The sequence below is a fragment of the Saimiri boliviensis genome, chromosome 12 (genome assembly GCF_048565385.1).
Source record: "Saimiri boliviensis isolate mSaiBol1 chromosome 12, mSaiBol1.pri, whole genome shotgun sequence".
NCBI lineage: Eukaryota > Metazoa > Chordata > Mammalia > Primates > Cebidae > Saimiri > Saimiri boliviensis.
Genome location: NC_133460.1, coordinates 11,171,938 through 11,190,545, shown reverse-complemented (window position 1 = coordinate 11,190,545; position 18,608 = coordinate 11,171,938). Strand labels below are relative to the sequence as shown.

At 64.2% G+C, this 18,608-nt stretch overlaps 1 protein-coding gene across 8 annotated transcripts; it reads left to right on the top strand.

Moving 5' to 3' along the window:
• The first annotated feature begins 15 nt into the window (after window positions 1-15).
• WDR90 (WD repeat domain 90) lies at window positions 16-18,579 on the top strand. 8 transcript variants are annotated; one of them, XM_039477856.2, is made up of 42 exons: window positions 16-700; window positions 847-938; window positions 1,114-1,290; window positions 1,376-1,484; window positions 1,647-1,817; window positions 2,037-2,145; window positions 2,236-2,303; window positions 2,716-2,819; window positions 2,898-3,200; window positions 3,618-3,686; window positions 4,460-4,570; window positions 4,639-4,784; window positions 4,860-4,917; window positions 5,990-6,108; window positions 6,282-6,458; window positions 6,557-6,687; window positions 6,762-6,878; window positions 7,321-7,556; window positions 7,717-7,856; window positions 8,139-8,269; window positions 8,806-8,936; window positions 9,208-9,369; window positions 9,549-9,677; window positions 9,928-10,043; window positions 10,118-10,158; window positions 10,277-10,408; window positions 10,581-10,766; window positions 11,000-11,103; window positions 11,594-11,702; window positions 12,019-12,140; window positions 12,282-12,441; window positions 12,536-12,726; window positions 12,831-12,999; window positions 13,159-13,270; window positions 13,587-13,758; window positions 16,296-16,418; window positions 16,548-16,722; window positions 16,817-16,947; window positions 17,258-17,401; window positions 17,476-17,595; window positions 17,708-17,792; window positions 18,235-18,579. In XM_039477856.2, the coding sequence occupies exons 1-42, from the start codon at window positions 691-693 to the stop codon at window positions 18,390-18,392; spliced, it is 5,550 nt and encodes a 1,849-aa protein (XP_039333790.2). In that variant the 5' UTR covers window positions 16-690; the 3' UTR covers window positions 18,393-18,579. The 8 variants fall into 8 exon arrangements, with proteins under 8 accessions (XP_039333790.2, XP_039333787.2, XP_039333789.2 ...); XM_039477853.2 differs by having other exon boundaries at window positions 1,376-1,817; window positions 10,277-10,399; XM_039477855.2 differs by having other exon boundaries at window positions 1,376-1,817; window positions 11,000-11,076.
• Window positions 18,580-18,608: the final 29 nt, after the last annotated feature.

Sequence of the window (18,608 nt, the reverse complement as noted above, 5' to 3'; positions counted from 1 at the left end):
TTGTAGCCCTATCTCCTGGGGCCCTTGGCTTCTCACCCAGCTGCCTGCTGACAGGTGGGATGAGCATTCGCTGGCTCCCCTTGCGTGGAGGTCTGTGGACCTCGCTTTGCTCCTCCTTCCTCTCCTGTTGGCGTTGTATGGAACCAGAGCCCACCCTCAAGGCCTAAGGACATTAAATGGTGTTGGAGTGCAGTCCTGACCACCCTGCCCCCACCAGGACTGGGGCTGTCTCAGAACGCCAGGTCCCATTCTGAACCCACCGGGCTCGGCCGCAGCACACTGGGCCTTCTGCGGGCGCCAGCACTGCCTTCCCTGTTGGGCAGGGGTGACGCAGCCCACCTGAGTCAGGACCCAGGGTATCCAGGTGTGGACCAGGGGCCTCGGACGGCGAGAGAGAGGCAGGGGAGCCCCGGCGCAAGCGCGGACAGGTGGGGCGGGGAGGGCCCACAACCCGCGCGCTCGGAGGCCGGTCGGGCTAACACGGGGCTGCCTCGGGGGACCCGCGGGGCAAAGGCAGCGGGGACAGGGGCCGGAGAGACGCGCGGGCCGCTCCGACGGGGCAGTCACGTGGCCAGGGCGCCGCCATGACGGCGGAAGTGATGGTGGAAGCGGAGCCGTTGCCAGGCGCCGTGCTGCGTGCCCTACGCGGGGCGCGCGGAGGCTGAGGCGGGAACTTCGAGCGGCGGCGCCATGGCCCGAGGTAGCGCGCGGCGAGCGGGGGTCCTGGGTTGCGGGTTCCAGGGGCGGCGGCCGGAGTCCCCGCTCGGGCAGGGTCCTGGAGCTTGGCTTCCCTCGCGCCCCAGCGGCTCCTGCCTGGTCCCCTGACGCCCGCCGCCCGCCCCGCAGCGTGGCAGCGCCCGTTCCTCAACGTCTTCAGATACTTCCGGGTGGACGAGTGGAAGCGCTCAGCCAAGGAGGGGGACGTCGCCGTGGTGACGGTAGGCGGCCGGGCTCAGGGGGCTCGCCCGCGGCGCACGCCCTGCCCTGCTCCCGGGAGAGGGCCCCTCGCCGGGGCCGCGCGTCTCCCGGGTGCCGTCGGTGACCCCGAGGGCCCGTCGCCGGGGCCGCGCGTCTCCCGGGTGCCGTCGGTGACGCAGGCTCCCGCCTCTCCAGGACAAGACCCTGAAGGGCGCGGTGTATCGCATTCGGGGCTCAGTCTCTGCTGCCAACTACATCCAGCTCCCCAAGACCAGCAGCCAGTCCCTGGGGCTGACTGGGCGCTACCTGTATGTGCTCTTCCGGCCCCTGTCCAGCAGGCCCTTTGTCATCCACTTGGACGTGTCCACCGAGGTACAGAGCCCACGGTTGGGGGCTTCGTGGGGGCCCGGCACCGCCGCTGCCCTGTCTTCTCACCGCCCTTATCTGGCCCCCGCAGGACGGCCAGGTCATTCGCGTGTCTTTCTCCAACCTCTTCAAGGAGTTTAAGTCCACAGCCACATGGCTTCAGTTTCCCTTCATCCTGGAGGCCAGGACACTCCAGAGAGGTGACACCGAGATGGGGCGTGGATGGTCCAGGAGGGAGCTGGTGCAAGCCGTGGGGCTCCTCTGCGGCTTGGGGATCAACCTGGGGAGGCACAGGCTCAACGTCTCTGGGAGTCGGCGGCGGTCAGGAGAGGGGGTGCTGACCCCGAGTGCCCATCCTGCAGACCGGGTGGGTTTGGCCGCTGCTGGACCCCGCTGGACCTGCCTGCAGCTGGACTTGCAGGACATCCTCCTGGTCTACCTGAACCGGCGCTACAGCCACCTGAAGAGCGTCAGGCTGTGCGCCAGCCTGCTGGTCAGGAACCTTTACACCAGCGACCTGTGTTTCGAGCCTGGTGAGCGCTGCCCTTGGCTCCCTCTGTCTCACCTGGGGTCTCAGCCTCGGAGGGGTCCGAGTCAAGGAGGAAAGTGCAGGGCTCAGGCTGTGCTGTCTCATCTCTGGCCAGAACCGCAGCCCTGGGGTGGGCTGGTGGCATGGCACTGCCTGGGTGGGTGCCCGGGGTTCAGGGGGCCAAAGGGCTTTTCTTGACCTGGGACAACCCTGCTCTTCATAGCCGTCACGGGGCCCCAGGGGGCAAAGCTGCCCCTCACTCCTATGCCTCGGGAAATGGCGTTCCCTGTGCCCAAGGGAGAGAGTTGGCATGACCGATATATCCACGTGCGGTGAGTGGTCCTGCTTCTCTCGAGGGAGGTCTTGGTGGTGGGAGGTAGGTGGCCCCGGGGCCCCCAGACACTGACCCTCCCTCTGCCAAGGTTTCCGAGTGACCGTTTGAAAGTGCCTTCGGAGCTGATTCAGAAGAGCCGTTCCCCTCCTGAGGCAGGTGGGCCTGCGGGGTCAGCCGGGACCCAGGTTAAGGCCTGCAGGGCGCATGGAGCTTGGTAGGAGAGGGGCGGGCTGGGAAAGGACCCAGTGGTGTGAGCGGTGTGGTGGCTGCAGCTGCTGCATGCCCAGAGCTGCCCAGGGGCTGGTGCAGGGACCCAGGGAAGCCTGTGGGTTATCTGAGCTCCCAGAACCACATGGGTGGGAGGTCTGTGTGAGGGGTACCTGGAGGCCCCAAGCTTTCCAGCTGGAAGAGGAGGGTTTCAGGTTCTGGGGTGGAAGTGGGGTTGCCAGCTGCGTGTCCTACAGAGCCGGCGAGGCTGGGTCACTTGCTGCCCCTTCCTGGGTATCACCCTCACCAGGCATCTGCACAGCCGGCCCCTGGGTCACTGAGGTTCTTGTCTGTGTTGCAGTCCTCCTGGGGCCTGGGCCCCAGCCCCTCCCTTGCCTGGTGGCTTCTAGCAAAGCTGTGTGGGACAGTGTGTCTCCAGTGGTCCAGATGCCCAGCCCCACAGCCGTGAGTACCCCCTTTGCCCCCGAGATGGGGCTGGGTCGTGATGGCCCAAAGCACTGATGGGGACTTTTTCCCCAACAGTTCGGCCAGGCCCCCTCGGCACCCAGGCCCTTCCGGGAGGTCAGTCTGTCCCGAGAGCACCCAGAGGCCTCTAGTGCGGAGGGTCCCAGTGTACAGGCACCCAAGCCCTTCCTGAAGGTCAGCCTATCCCGAGGGTGCTCAGAGGCATTCAACACAGATGGGCCCCTTGAGCCCTGGGCCCAGGTGGAGGCCTCTGATGTCCACACAGCTGCTGCCGGCACCCACGTGCTGACTCACGAATCGGCTGAGATGGAAGAGTCGGTTCAGGTGCCTGTGGCCCTTGAGGATGCTGGCTCCTGCAAGGTGAGTGCCCATCCCACAGCAGCCAGGGCCGGGTGAGGCGTGGGCCGGGGCAGCTGGCAGCCCAGGTGAGGACGGAGGTGCCTCTGGTCGTCTCTTGTTTAGCCTCCCGACAGGGAGCAGAGCTGGCGGGAGGTAGCTTTGAGGAAGGATCTCTGTCCACACAGTAAGAAAGGGCTTCTGCCTGCCCCCAATGCCCCAGCTCCAGGTGGTCTGTGGGGAACCCTTGAAGGTCTGGCACTGCAGCCCGAATCCCAGCTTCCACCCTAGCACAGCCGGCAGGAGCCACTCAGGACCAGGGCAGTCTTCTTGAGAGGCAGGCCCTTGAGAGCTGGAGATTGGCAGGGCCCGGGGTTGGTCAGGGGTGTCCTGGGGACCTGGCTGAGTCTCCCAGAGCCTCTATGGGAATACCTGTTTCAGCCCTTCCTCCCAGACCCGGTCCTGAGGCTCAAGGGTGTCATCGGCTTTGGGGGCCACAGCACCAGACAGGTGAGGGTCCTGTGGCTGGGTCCAGAGCAGCTTTCAGTGGCTGGGTAGAGTGCCAAGTATGGGAGGGGACAGAAGAGACACCTATGTCCTGTGGTGGCTGTGCAGGGTCCCAAGCCCCCTCGGCACAGGGGTTCCATCCCCCATCCGCCTGCAGATGCCTGCCCTGCCCATAGCTGCTGTCACCTCCTGGTGTCTGAGGGCTATCGGGGTATCTCTTACTCACCAGCTGAGCTAGGTGCTTCCTGCAAAGGCCCAGAGCTCTCCTGTCTTTAGAACTCTGATCCAGACTAACAGTGTGGAGCCGGGCTGTGGGTGCAGCCTGTGGGTCCCTGATGGGTGCGGTGGGCCTTCTAGGGGAGGAGCCCCATGGCAGAGGTGGGCTTCCCCTCTGCCCCCGTGGCCCTGGGCCCTTGTCAGGCCCTGCTGGGTGCCCGCTCTGAGTCTTTGGGGGCCTTTTGGCCTTTTGCTACCTCCACCCCAGAGTTCCTTGCGCTGGAGGCAGGGCTTACAGCACATGGCATGTGCGTATGCACCTATAGTGCCTGCTTGCGCATTACAGCCGTTCTTTTGACACGTGCATCTTGTGACCTGTGCGTATGTAGTGTGTGCAGGGGGTGTGTGCTCTCCTGCCTCCAGGGGCTGTGTGCCCAGGTGCATATGCCAGGCCTGCCACCTCCCCTCCCTGGGCTGTGGGAGGTGAGGCTGACCTCCCCGCAGCCAGGAGGGGCCTGGTGTACCACCGGTGGCCGCAGCCCCCCGCCCCCTCGTGCCAGGCTGTGTGGACTGCGGATGGGACGGCTGTCGTGTACCCCTGCCACTCTGTCATCATTGTCCTGCGTGTGGACACCAGGGTGCAGCGCTTCTTCCTCGGCCACACAGACAAGGTGAGTGCTGCCCGGGGCAGCTTGAACCCGGAGGCCACCGCACCGTCCCTCACGCTTCTGCCTCCTAGGTCTCCGCCCTGGCACTGGATGGTGGCAACTCACTCTTGGCCTCAGCTCAGGCCGGGGCCCCCAGCGTGATGCGGCTCTGGGACTTCCAGACTGGGGTTTGCCTATCCCTGTTCCGGAGTCCAATGCACGCCGTCTGCTCCCTCAGGTGGGCACAGGTCTGCCCCATGCAGGGGGTGGGGGTCAGCCCAGGCGACACTGACTTCCTCCTCCCTCTTCACAGCTTTGCTGACAGTGGGGCCCTTCTCTGCGGGGTTGGCAAGGACCGGCACGGGAGGACGGTAACAGGGCCCCGGCCTGGGGCTGGGCGGGACTGTTCTGATGTGCGCAGGCAGCGGGGAGGGTCTTGGTTTTGGGACACTCCACCGTGGTGTGACCCTGGCTCCCAGCTCTGTCTCCTCCCTGTGATGGGGCTCCATGTGCTTTGGTGCTCACAGTTTAAGCCAGCATTTACTTACCTTACCTCGTTCTCTCTGCTGATAATGCGGGTGTGAGATTTTCACGTGGGAGAACCCTGGAAGCTCACCCACACTTGAGTCCCAGTGTCACCTCCGCACAGCTGAAACGCCGAGCATCTCTGTGGGGACACCTTTAAAAATTTTTTTTGAGATAGGACCTTGTTCTGTCACCAAGGCGGGAATGCAGTGGTGCAATCATAGCTCACGGCAGCTTTGACCCTTCTCTGACCCCCCAGCCAGCTGGACTCAAGCCATCCTCCTGCCTCAGCTTCCCAGATAGGTGGGCCACCACAACTGGCTAACATTTTCTTTCTTTTCTCTTTTTTTGTTTTTAATTTTTTTTTTTCTTTTTCCGATGGGGTTTCACCATGTTGGTTAGGCTGGTCTTGAACTCCTGACCTCAGGTGATCCGCCCGCCTTGGCCTCCAAAGTGCTTGGATTACAGGTGTGAGCCACCGCGCCCGGCCGACATTTTCTTTTTTTTAACATTTTGTAGAGACAGAGTTTTGTTACATTGCCAAGGCTGGTCTCAAATCCCGGGGCTCAAGCAATCCTCCCGCCTTAGCCTTCCAAAGTGCTGGGATCACAAGGCGTGAGCCGCCACCCCTGGGCACGAGCTGCCTTCAGTCACCTTCCCACCTGTGGGCAGGTTTTCACTTTTCTGCAGATGGGGTGCCGTGCCCAGCGTTGCTGGTCTCTGTACAGGTCCCAAAGCTGCCACATCTCAGGGCGAGCACATGGAGGGGACGGTCCTTTTGCCTTCTACAGCCACAGGCTCAGAGGCTAGTCTCTGCCTGAGAGGAAAGCCCCCTCCAGGTGAAGCTCAGCTGCACCTCGCAGAATCCAGGTGGCACTGATGGGCCTGCCGTGCGGGCTCAGCCTGGGCTTGTTGCAGATGGTGGTGGCCTGGGGTACTGGCCAGGTGGGCCTTGGCGGCGAGGCGGCCGTTCTGGCGAAGGCACACACTGACTTCGACATCCAGGCCTTCCGGGTCGCCCGTTTTGATGAAACCAGGTGACGCAGCCTCCCATCCACGGTGCGGGGGGAGAGTCTGGGCCTGGAGCAGGGGCTGAACCCCAAGTACCTCCTCCGGGCTGGGGCCCTCATTCACAGTCTTGGTTACACGTGGCACCTCCTTGTGGGTCAGGTTCTCAGCTGCAGCAGTGCCCAGTCCTTGTTCCTTGCAGGATGGCATCATGTGGGCAGGGCAGCGTGCTGCTCTGGCGGCTGCGTGGCAGGGTGCTACGCTCCTGCCCCGTGGACCTGGGGGAGAACCACGTGCTACACTTCACCGACCTCGCCTTCAAGCAGGCCCAGGACAGCTGGAGACCAGACGGCCGCCAGGAGACCTCGGCTGCCATGCTGTGAGCCGCCGCCCCTCCCCACGGCCTGCCCCAGTGTGGGGCTCCTGGTTCCCGGTGCCCTGAGGGCTACTCACCTCCCCTGCTGCCTCCTTGGGCAGCTTTGTGTGCAGCCACAGCGGCCACGTCTTGGAGATCGATTGTCAGCGCGTGGTTGTGAAGCATGCCCACCGCCTGCTCCCTACACGGACTCCGGGTGGCCCCAGGCCACAGAAGCAGACCTTCAGCTCAGGTAGGAGGGTGCTCACCACATGGCGAAGGTGGCGGGGACACCGAGGCACTGATGCCCCCACCCCCCGCCCCCAGGCCCTGGCATCGCCATCAGCAGCCTCAGCGTCTCCCCGGCCGTGTGCGCTGTGGGCTCTGAGGATGGCTACCTGCGGCTCTGGCCCCTGGACTTCTCCTCGGTGCTCCTGGAGGCAGGTGAGGTGTGCACTCGCACTCCAGCTCCAGGACAGCCTCTCTTGGATGCTGGGGCAGGGAGGGCCAAGTCCCCGGGGCTCTGCTGTCAGCCGCCCTGGCTCCTGTCTGCACAGGGAGCCATGGGGCCAAGCGGCCATGTCCTGAGGCCTGGGGCTGCTGATGACCGGGCAGCACGCAGGGCAGCCTCACGGAGGGGTCCAGTGGCCCATGGGTAGTGGCAAGGCTTCTCAGCCTGGGTCCTGCCTAGCCCGGGAGTGGTGGTCTCAAGGGAGCTGCATCTTCCAGCCATGCTGAGCCTGGGACTTTGAGAAGCAGGAAGTGCATTTGCCTGGCCCTTGGGGACCCAAACCCTGAGCAGTGACCGCCCAGGGTCAGCTCTGGCATGGGGCTTCCCCTCCCCCCAGGTGGGCCTGGGAAGTCCCTGACCCTGCCCCACCCACAGAGCACGAGGGCCCCGTCAGCTCAGTCTGTGTCAGCCCTGACGGCCTCCGTGTGCTGTCCACCACCTCCTCGGGCCACCTGGGCTTCCTGGACACCCCGGCCCGGGTGTACCGCGTGCTGGCTCGCTCCCACACCGCCCCAGTGCTGGCCCTCGCCACGGAGCAGAGGCGGGGGCAGCTGGCCACTGTGTCCCAGGACCGTACCGTTCGCATCTGGGATCTGGCCACCTTGCAGCAGGTGGGGTTTGGCAGGGAGGGCCAGGAGGGCCTCAAGCTGGGGTTTGTCAGCAGGGGTGGAAGAGGGGCTACAGGACCTGGTTTTTCCAGCCTGTGTCGGCCCCGTGGGTGTGGGCCCTTGTGATCCCTGCCATCCCCTCAGCACGGTTCCCGCCCCACAGCTGTATGACTTCACATCATCAGAGGAGGCCCCGTGTGCCGTCACCTTCCACCCCACAAGGCCAACCTTATTCTGCGGCTTCAGCAGTGGGGCCGTGCGCTCCTTCAGCCTGGAGGCCGCCGAGGTCCTGGTGGAACACAAGTAAGGGCCCAGCCAGCCATGTCGTCCCCTTGGGAGCCTGGGCCCCACAGTAGGTGCTGGGGTGTTTAGGGGGGATCCCCTACTTGGGGGGTCTGGCCAGGCTGGGGAGGGCCATGTGTAGGTCGGCCAGCACTGGCCAGAGCCCCACCCTTGGTTGCCTCTCTGAGACTTCTGTGGCTGGGCCGGTTGGCTGGAGGTCAAGGGACCCTGTGATTCTTTGGGCGTCTGTACCCTCGCTGGGCTTTGGGGCTGGAGCCAGCAGGGTCCCCATGTGTGCTGCAGGTGCCACCGAGGAGCCGTCACCGGTCTGATTGCCACCCCTGATGGCCGCCTGCTGTTCAGCGCCTGCCGCCAGGGCTCCCTGGCCCAGTACAGCTGTGCAGACCCCCAGTGCCGCCTCCTCCGAGTGGCAGGTCAGCCCCGCCAGCTGCTCCGGGGGACCCTCGGGAGGAGAGGTCTGGGTTTGGTGCAGGCCAACACCTGGATGCACATGCCGGTTTCCTGGTCCACTGGCTGTGTCCTGTGGGGCAGTGTGGTCCGCCTCAGTAACCTTGCCAGGGCCCAGGGGAGACGGTGGTTTAGCCTTTGCCGGCCCCCAAGGCCAGAGGTCAGCCCGGGTCTGTGCCCAGGAGGAGGCAGGGAACCCGAGCTCCAGGTCAGCAGCTGGGGTCAGACTCAGCCCTGGGGACCTGGCCTGTCCTGTGGCCACCATGACTTGGGCCACCTGAATGGTCACTTGTGGCCACTGTTGGCCCACGGGGACTCCCAGTTCCCTCGGCAGTGGCTGGCGCTCACTGGCACCTTGGCGCTCCTCTGCCTGTTGGATGCACCTGTGCTCCTGGGCTGGTGTTTCCCAAAGGTTGGGGCAGGAGCAGCGGCCTTCCCGGGGGCCATGCACATCCCAGAGCTCCCTCCCTGCCCAACTGACCCCTGCCCCGTGTGTCCACAGCGGATGTGGTGTGCCCAGATGCCCCCGCAAGGCCCAGTGCTCTGGCCATCAGTGGGGATGGAAGCCTGCTGGCCTTTGTGGGCCCCTCCAGGCACACGGTGACGGTCATGGGCTCGGCCTCCCTGGATGAGGTGAGTCTGCGGTCCTCCTGGGTCCAGGGAGACTGGGCAGTGAGAGGCTGGCCGCAGGGCAGGAGGGAGGTCCCAGCCACTCAGGAGTAGAACCTAGGCCCTGCCCCACCTCCTGCTGCAGAGTACGCGTCAGCCACGCAGGGCCCAGGTGAGGCCAAGACCTTGGACTCACTGGGTGAGTGTCCCTGGGGCCTCTCTCCTGAGCCTGGCCCTGGGTGACACTGGTTCTGACTGGAAGCCCTGACTGTCGGCCACTTGCCGCTCCCCTCAGCTGCTGCGCGTTGGCGTCAGCGCTCTGGACCCGGCCAGTGGGCGTCTGGACTCAGCTGTGGCCGTGTGCTTTGGCCCCACGGCCCTGGGCCACCTGCTGGTGTCTACCTCATCCAACAGAGTTGTGGTGCTGGATGCTGCGTCGGGCCACGTGGTCCGGGAGGTGAGCCTTGGGGCTGCGCCTGCCCACCTGGCCCTCCCTGTGCTGTCCCAGCCTGACCTCTGTGCCTGCAGCCCCTCCCGCTGGGTGGGGGGCTGTCACCACACTCCAAACGAGGGGAGGCCCCAGGCTGCCGGCCACTCTCCTGAGACATGGCATTTCCCAAGAGCACTGTGTTCCAGCTACCCGGTGTCCACCCTGGGCCCTGTCCCTCCCTGGCACTCAGTGAGGACGCCCGCTTCCTGCTGATGGCCGCCGGCCGGGCTGTGAAGGTGTGGGACTATGGGACGAAGGCCAGCCCAGGCCCCCAGGTGTGTGTGTGGGCGGGCAGGCAGCCTTGGCCATCAGGAGCCTGCTCAGGTGGCAGGCGGGGGCAGTGTTGTCCTGGGGGCAGGGAGAGCAGAGGTGAGAGGAGAATGACCCCCCAGGGCCCCCTGTGCCTCCCTGTGGGGGACTAACACCATGTGGGGCCTCTTGCTCACCGCCCCCCCCGGGGGCTGGGCACACGGCAGCATCCATGCCGTGTCTCTGGGTCCCAGCATGTGATGTCACTTCCCCCAGGTGTACATCGGCCACTCAGAGCCTGTGCAGGCTGTGACCTTCTCCCCTGACCAGCAGCAGGTCCTCAGCGCAGGGGATGCCATCTTCTTCTGGGACATCCTGGCCACCACTGAGAAGTAAGTGTCTACCCACAGCTGTGTCTGCCTAGGCCCCCCAGGCCCTCCTGAAACCCTCTCTCCTCCCTCTCCAGCGAGCAGAGCTTCCCTGGGATTCCCCCAGCCTGTGAGGCAGGTGAGTGGCTGTGGTCAGCTTGGAGGCAGGCGCTGCCCTGGCTCTGGGGCCGGTCCTGTGTCCACCCAGTGGCCCTTCCTCTTCCTCTCCAAACATTACAGGGCTCCTTCTTCCCCAGGCCCGGGCACAGGACAGTTGGAGGACGCTGAGTCTGGGGCCAGCGGGCTCCCCGAGCAGCGGGTCCCCAAGCCATCTCCAGCATCTCCACCACGGCTGGGCATTTGTGCCAGGCCTCCCAAAGGTGGGGATGGTGAGCAGCAGGGGTCCTGTGGGAGTGGGGGGATCCGGGAGGTCTCAGAGGGCAGCAGGTGCTCACTTGTGTCCAACTCTGGGGCGCAGGTGCCATCACTGCTCGCTGGGTGGGGTACAGTGGGGCAGGGGCGGAGGGTGTGGGCAGCTTTTCCCCTCCTCGTTGCTCCTAGGCACTTTCTCCACGTCGGATGAGGAAGGACCTTGTGAGGAGAGCCGTAGCCCCAAGAGGCTTGGCCAGGCCCCAGGCCCGCCTGAGCTCACGGAGGAGGAGGCTGGCAGGGATGGAGTTGGGGCCTGGGCTGCAGCAGCGGCCTCGTGGGAACTTGCGGCACCTCCCTGTCCCCCCAGCCAACCCCGTGAGCAGTGGAGGGCAGGGGCCTGAGGGCGGCTGGGCAGTCCCCTGGATGATGAGGCAGGGTCACTTGCAGGTGGGACACAGCTTGCCTGTGCCCGTGGCCCCAGCCTCTGCCCCGTCATGTTTCTCACTGAGCGGCAGGGGAGAGGCCTGTGGGGAGGCTCGGCGTGTTGTGGGGTCTCTGAAGGGCTGTAGGGCGGTACGATGCCACAGGCTTTGCCTCCTCCCTGCCAGGCACCAGGGACACCAGGAATTTGGGGACCCCACACACCACCTGCCTGGCTTCCCACAAGGCCTTCGTGCTCGCCAAGGTCAGCTGCAGCCCCAACTCTGCCAAGGTGGGGAGTGGTTTTGGGGAGCCCTCTTTCTTCCCAGTGAGCACAGAGGCCCCCCGAGGGCTCCCTGGCGATTACTCAGGGTTGCTTTCGGTCTCCAAAGCAAACTCGAGTAGTGACTCTGGAGTAATTACTGGCTCTGCAGCTATTACTCAGGCGGACAACCTGAGTAGTGGCTCCGGCCCTTGGGAGCCTGTCTCCTGGAGGCACCCCTAGCCTACACCCCCGACCCTGTCCTCCAGATGCGACCTTGTGGTAGCCTCCTGCTGACCCGCCTCCCTCTCTCACCCAGCAGCTGCCCTTCCTGAGAACCCCACAGGCTGGTGCCTCTCCTGGCCCTGGCACATGGCATGCCCACAGCTCCCACCCCTCCCACCCCAGCTTCCCCATCAGTGCCCCAGCTGCCCTCTGCAGCTGGCCTGAGTGTGCCCCAAAACAGCCTCCTGTGTGCGGGCTTTGGGACCCAGCAGCATCCAGGTCTCCTTCCTCGCAGGGCACCTCCTTGCCTACCCCCAGCAGCCAACGGTGGCGGCTGCGTCTGAAGGCTGTCGTTGGCTACAGCGGGAACGGGCGGGCCAACATGGTCTGGAAGCCGGACACAGGTGAGGGGCGAGAGTCTGCCCCCACCCCCAGCCAAGACGTGTTGTGTGTAGTCCAGCTGTCCACCCGAAGGCCAGGCCCCAGGGGCAGATGAGCGCCAGCCATCAGTGTGGAGCTCTGTTCTTCTGGTAGTGCCTTGTGACGCTTCACCCCATGTCCTGTCCTGTGAAGCACTTTGGTTGCCAGACGGTGGGGAGGGTGCCCCTGGGCCTGGGACCAGGCTAACCGCTTGGCCCCACCCTCCCTGCGAGACCCCATTCCCGGGCCCCGCCCTTCCGTCTAGACTCCTCCCCTAGGTCACGCTCTCTCTGCTCACAGGCTTCTTTGCTTACACATGTGGCCGCCTGGTGGTGGTGGAAGACCTGCACTCTGGTGCCCAGCAGCTTTGGCCTGGCCACCCTGCGGAGATCTCCACGCTGGCCCTCAGCCACAGTGCCCAGGTGCCCGCCTGCATCGCCCTCCTCGCCTGGGACCACTGTGCCCAGCAGAACCCGGCTCCCAGATCAGAGCAGGCTCTTGCCACCAGAGATGGCGCAGATGGCCGCAGCCTCCCGCTCACCGCCTGCCCTCTTTCCTGCCAGGTCCTGGCTTCTGCCTCAGGCGGCAGCAGCACAGCTGCCCATTGCCAGATCCGCATTTGGGATGTGTCTGGTGGCCTCTGCCAGCATCTCATTTCCCACCACAGCACCTCTGTGCTGGCCCTGGCCTTCTCACCAGATGACAGGCTTCTCGTCACATTGGGTCAGTGGGAGGAAGGGCGGCGGCCAGGGGCTTTCCTGGACCCCGTGAGGGTTGGACCTATGCATCTGACGTGGCTGCTGTGCATGCTTCCTAGGAGGCCACGTCGACCGCACCCTCACCTTGTGGAGCGTGGCCACCTGTGACCTCGTGTCCTCCACCCGCCTCCCGGAGCCAGTGTATGGCGTGGCCTTCAACCCCTGGGGTGCCGGCGAGCTTACCTGTGTGGGTCAGAGCGCTGTCACCTTCTGGCTCCTGCAGCAGCATGGGGCAGACGTCAGCCTTCAGGTGCTAGGCCACCCGCTTGGTCTGCCGGCCCAGGGGCTGTTGCGTGGAGTGGAATCTGGCTGGGCCCGGGGACATCGCTGACCTGTGACCCCTCACCCTGCCAGGTGCACCGAGAGCCGGTCCCAGAGGCAGTCGGGGCTGGAGAGCTGACTTCTCTTTGCTATGGGGCACCCCCCCTGCTCTACTGTGGCACCAGCTCCGGCCAGGTCTGTGTCTGGGACACGAGTGCCAGCCGCTGCTTCCTGGCCTGGGAGGCGGATAACAGTGGCATTGGTAGGTGCCCTGTAAAAGCCCTGTGGCCCCTCAGGACCCCTACCTGGAGTTCTCAGAGCTGGGGCAGGGGCCTGATCTCCAGCCTTGGCCTCCAGGCAGCCTGTTACCCGAGGCCTCTGGGAAGGCCGCTCATGGCCCCTCGTGGCCTCTCGCCTCCAGGGCTGTTGCTGTTCTCCGGCTTCCGATTGGTCAGTGGCAGCAACACGGGGCGGCTGTGCCTGTGGGCCGTGGGGGCCGTGTCGGAGCTGAGGCGCAAGGGCTCAGGTGCCAGGTGAGCTGTTCCCCGCAGGTGAGCGTTGGTGTCCCCGACCCAGCTTGCAGCCAGTCCCCCTCCCAGGCCGCCCTGCAGATCAGCCCCCCACTAGCCCCTTTGAGGGACAGGCTTGGGTGTGTCCTGGGCCTTACTGGCTGCCATTGAGGATGGGCGGCCTCAGAAGCCCCCGCTCCATGGGCTTCCTCTTCCTCCACCTGGGTGGGCATAGGTCCTGAGACGCGATGCTGAGGGCCCTGCCTTAGCTGGGGACCCAGCTGGCTCCTGCCATCAGCCTTGAGACCCGCTGTCCCCTCCTCGTTCCCTGCACCTGCAGGTCCAGTTCTGTGCTCATGGAACGCGAGCTGGTGCTGGACGGGGCTGTGGTGAGCGCCAGCTTTGATGACGGTGTGGACATGGGCATTGTGGGCACCACTGCGGGCACGCTCTGGTTTGTCAGCTGGGCCGAGGGCACCAGCACACGTCTCATCAGTGGCCACAGGAGCAAGGTGAGGGGCTTGAGCCTGGACAGAGGCAGGGCAGCCGAACCTGGCGCCCTTACTGCCTGCCAGCTGCATCTCTGCCAGCCGGGATGATGTTACTCCAAGTCCTGCTGCCTCTGGCTCACAGCGTTCGCCTTGGGGTTCCTGGGTGGCAGGTCTTGGGTGTGCACATCCCTCAAAGCCAGCCCAGTCGTGGCTGCACCAGGGAGCCGCCTGGCAGGCCTCGCAGGTCTTGAATCTTCCTTTCACCGATACTGCTTTCTGTGGTTTTTGGTTTTTTGTGTTTTTTTTTTTGTAATTATCAAAGAAACCGTTTCAGTCTGGGTGCAGTGGCTCAGGCCTGTAATCCCAGTATTTTGGGAGGCCGAGGAGGCGGATGGATCACCTGAGGTCAGGAGTTCAAGACCAGCCTGGCCAACATGGTGAAACCCCGTCTCTGCTGAAAAGACAAATATTAGCCAGGTGTGGTGGTGCCTGCCTGTAATCCCAGCTACTTGGGAGGTGCCAGGAGAATCGCTTGAACCCAGGAGGCAGAGTTTGCCTTGAGTCAGGATCACACCATGGCACTCCAGCCTGGATAACAGAGCGAGACTCCATCTCAAAGGAAAAAGATTTTAAAAGCCCACATCGTCTGTCCCAGCACCTCTCAGAGACCGGCTTTGCTGACGTGGATTGTTCCCTGACCCAGGCAGCTCCCGGGTTCAGTTCTGCTCTGGTCTGGGTCAGGTTGTGGTCAGTGCTGGTTCTGCTCCTGTAAGGCCCAGCTCTGGCCCGCAGCCTCCTGGTGCTGGAGCTCTCTCCAACAAGCACACAGCACTGACCTCTCTGGGACCTCCTGGCCTGGAAGCTGCATGGCCTCATGGGATTGGGGCAGCCACCGTGCCACCCCCTCACCCCCGCTCTGCAGCCTTAGGGGAAGTGGCCTCCCGGGCTGAACTGGGGCAGCAGGACACGTGCCCGCCCTTCCCTTCCTGGACCAGGCTTCTGGCATGGCGTTCGTCCAGCAGCTGTGGCCATGGGCGTTGTCCTGCGAGTCTGAGTTCTGGGTGTGGTCGGCCAGGCCCACGGGGTTGGGGGTTCCTTGATGCCGAGTGCCACCTTCCAGTTGCCCCTCGCTTCTCTGTTTAGAAACCTGTACTTCGTATTTGAAGATGACGGTAGCCAGCAAAGAAAGTTGAGTTTGAGGCGGGTGAGGGTCCTTTACCTTTCTGGCGGCAGGTTACTCGGGGTCTGGCTGGCATAGCATGAGCTCTGTCCACCGTGGTCGGTGGGTTTCGGCGTGGTCAGCAGCTGCGCCGCAGTCCCCACCGCTGGCTCAGGGCATGTCATCACCCCAGGAGGAAACCCTCTGTGTGTCTCTTTCCCGCCACCCCAGCCCCTGGCAATCACTGAGTGGCTTTCTGTGTCTGGATTTGCCCATTCTGGGTGTTCTGTAGCAGCTGGCTTGTCTGGATTCTCTCTGCAAGCGTGGTTTCCAGGATCATCCCGGCCACTGCTTGGCCGAGCCAGTTATTCCTCTTTGTGGCCAAATACTGTTGCGTTGTGTGGGTAGACCACAGGTGTGTCCCCCAACCAGGGCCGGGAAATTCGGGTCCAGAGTCCATGGCCTGAGCCCGTGGTCACTGGACTCCCTGTGACCGAGTCTGGGGCCTGAGCCCGTGGTCACTGGTCTCCCTGTGACCGAGTCTGGGGCCTGAGCCCGTGGTCACTGGTCTCCCTGTGACCGAGTCTGTGACCTGAGCCCGTGGTCACTGGTCTCCCTGTGACCGAGTCTGTGACCTGAGCCCGTGGTCACTTGGTGGCCTCCCTGTGATGTGGAAGTGCAAGGCATTCCAGACTCCGCCTGTGGGGTTCTACCCAGGCCTGGACTTTGCTGTCTCACAGGGCCCAGGGCTCCTCCCAGGGAAACAGCCTGCAAGGACCCCCTCCGAGCCGTGCGGGCCCTAACTGCTGGGCTGAACTGAGCTGATTTTATAGTGAAGTGTATCGTGTTCCCATTTGCACTTAGCGTTCACGTTCAGTGCCAGGCTGTGTCACTTCCTCTCACTGGTGCGTGGCACCTGTGTCCCCTTTCTGCCACTCCAGCAGTCCTAGCTCTCAGTGGCGTCTGCCTTTTCCCCCGATTCAGGAGAAAGGGCAGTAAACTTGGGAGGAGGAACGCGACCGAATGCATGGTGTCCTGGCTGCAGCCAGCGGCATCTGTGCCTCCAACCGCGGCCTGCAGCCTGCTAGAGATAGGTGACCACGTGGCAGTGTTTGAAGTTCCACAGAACAGCTTTCTCCTCGGTGTCCTGCTGACTTTGGCTGGCTAGTGGCCTTACTTTGGTTTGGACTGCCCCAGGTCCAGCACAGGGACACCCATGGGAGGCCAGCTCTGCTTTTCACTGTGTGGAGTGGGCCGGGACCAGAGGCAGATGCTCTGGTTTGGACAGCCTGGCCCTGGGAGCTGGAATAGGAAATGCCTGTGTCCCTTTCGCCTGCCCAGGGGCCAGAGGGCTCAGGGAGGGTGGCCAACACCTCCAGCCTAGCCATGGTTTCCCCAGGTGAACGAGGTGGTCTTCAGCCCCGGGGAGTCGCACTGCGCCACGTGCAGTGAGGATGGGAGTGTGCGGGTGTGGTCCTTGGCCAGCATGGAGCTGGTGATCCAGTTCCAGGTGCTGAACCAGGTGGGTGGGGAGCGCCCAGGCCAGGGGCAGGGGCCTGGTGTGGGCGGGGTAGCTGCCTCCTCCCTGTGGCCTGGGAGTGTGTCCCCAGGATTCCTGTGAGTGCTGAAATTTCCTACCGTGGGTCCCCAGAGTTGCCTCTGCCTCGCATGGAGCCCCCCGTGCTGTGGCCGCCCCAAACAGCAGCGGCTAGCGGCGGGCTATGGTGACGGCTCCCTGCGAGTATTCAGCGTCTCCCGCACAGCCATGGAGCTCAAGATGCGCCCCCACATGGCAGCGCTGACTGCTGTTGCCTTCTCTACCGATGGTGAGGAGTTGGGTGTGTGGCGGATGGTGCCGTCCTGACCTGGCCCAGGTCCAGTCTCCAGGCTGGGGCTCACGGGGTGATGGTGTGGTCCCAGGTCAGACTGTCCTCTCTGGAGACAAGGATGGGCTCGTGGCTGTGAGCCGCCCCTGCACAGGGATGACCTTCCGTGTGCTGAGTGACCACCAGGGTGCCTCGATCTCTACTATCGATGTCACCCACAAAGAGGTAAAGCAGCCCCAAGAACTGGGGAGTGGGGGCTGGAGTGCTGGGGGGAATGGGGTGCTGGGGAGAGTGGGGGCTGGGGTGCTGGGGAGAGTGGGGGCTGGAGTGCTGGGGAAAGTGGGGAATGGGGTGCTTGAGGGGAGTGGGGACAGGGTGCTGGAGGGAGTGGGGATGGGGTCCTGGAGGCAGTAGGGACCAGAATGCTGGGGGGAGTGGGGGCTGGGGTGCTGTGGGGGAGTGGGGGCCGGGGTGCTGGGGGGCAGGCACGATCTTGTCAGAAGGCACTGCCAGCCCACACCCACCCCACTCCCAGTGTGGAGACTTAGGGGTGGAGGGCACAGACCTATGGCTGGTTGCCAGTGGGGACCAGCGGGTCAGCATCTGGGCCTCCGACTGGCTGCGGAACCACTGTGAGCTGGTGGACTGGTTGAGTTTCCCAACGCCTGCCACCACAGAGGTAAGACACGTTCCTGGCACTGTGGGTGGGGCCAGTGCTCATGTGCCCGGCCATAGCACGCCGTGCCTCTGCAGACTCAGGGCCAGCTGCCGCCCTCCCTTGCTGCCTTCTGCCCCTGGGATGGGGCGCTGCTGATGTACGTGGGCCCTGGTGTGTACAAGGAGGTGATTCTCTACAACCTCTGCCAGAAGCAGGTACGCGCGCCCGCCCACGTGTCACCAGGAGCCCCGGGGGTCCGGGGTGGTAGGTGGGGACTGGCTGAGCCCTGAGCCCACAGGCCTGGAGCCTCATGCTGGCTGCCCACAGGTGGTGGAGAAGATACCACTGCCCTTCTTTGCCATGTCCCTGAGCCTGTCCCTGGGCACCCGCCTCCTGGCTGTTGGCTTTGCTGGTGAGTGCTGGTGGATGCAGAATTGGGCCTGTCTTAGGTGGGACCAGGTGGGCTCCCTGGTGTCCTGCTCCAAGACAGGTGCCTCACCTGTGCCCCAGTCTCCTCGTCTCTGGGATGAGGTGAGGACACCTGCCCTAGAGAGGGTCCTGGGGACAGGAGATGATGAGGCAGATGAGGAACCAGGCACAGTGCCCAGCACAGGGCCTGAATGCAGGGGTGGCACGGACTTTGAAGGAGGGGCCTGGCCCAGTTGTGGGGCGGCAGCACGATGCGCCCCCTAGTCCCGGTGGCAGCAGGCCCTGGGTGGTGGAGGACACAGCCGGGAGCCCTTTCAGCACTGGCTTCCCTGACCAGCATCACGCCCAGCGGGGACAGTCCTGGTGGGTTGGGGGAGCCTCCACGTGCTGCCTGGCCCTGGCCCACCTGTGCCATCTGCCCACAGAGTGCATGCTGAGGCTGGTAGACTGTGCCACGGGGACCACGCAGGACTTCGCTGGCCACGACAATGCAGTACACCTGTGCAGGTTCACACCGTCCGCCAGGCTGCTCTTCACTGCGGCCCTCAACGAGATCCTGGTGTGGGAGGTGGCCAGCTGCTGACATGTGGCGGGGACTGTGCTGCTGGGCGTGAAGCCAGGCCTCATGCGGGGACAGGCCGGGACTTCACGTAGATCGACTGGACCAGGCTGTTGTGAATTCGACAACCTGAAAATGTTTTAATAGCTGTTGTCCCTTTGCCTAAGGAGTTTTTACTGTTTCTGTCTTATAAACAAAGGCATTTATTGCATTATTGTTTTACTGTCGCACTGTCTGTCT

Excerpts from the sequence above, each read along its gene's own strand:
- WDR90 (XM_039477852.2), top strand. Across the intron at positions 6,109-6,281 it reads GCCCGTTTTGATGAAACCAG|GATGGCATCATGTGGGCAGG; the intron begins GTGACGCAGCCT and ends TGTTCCTTGCAG. Across the intron at positions 17,596-17,707 it reads ACAACCTCTGCCAGAAGCAG|GTGGTGGAGAAGATACCACT; the intron begins GTACGCGCGCCC and ends GGCTGCCCACAG.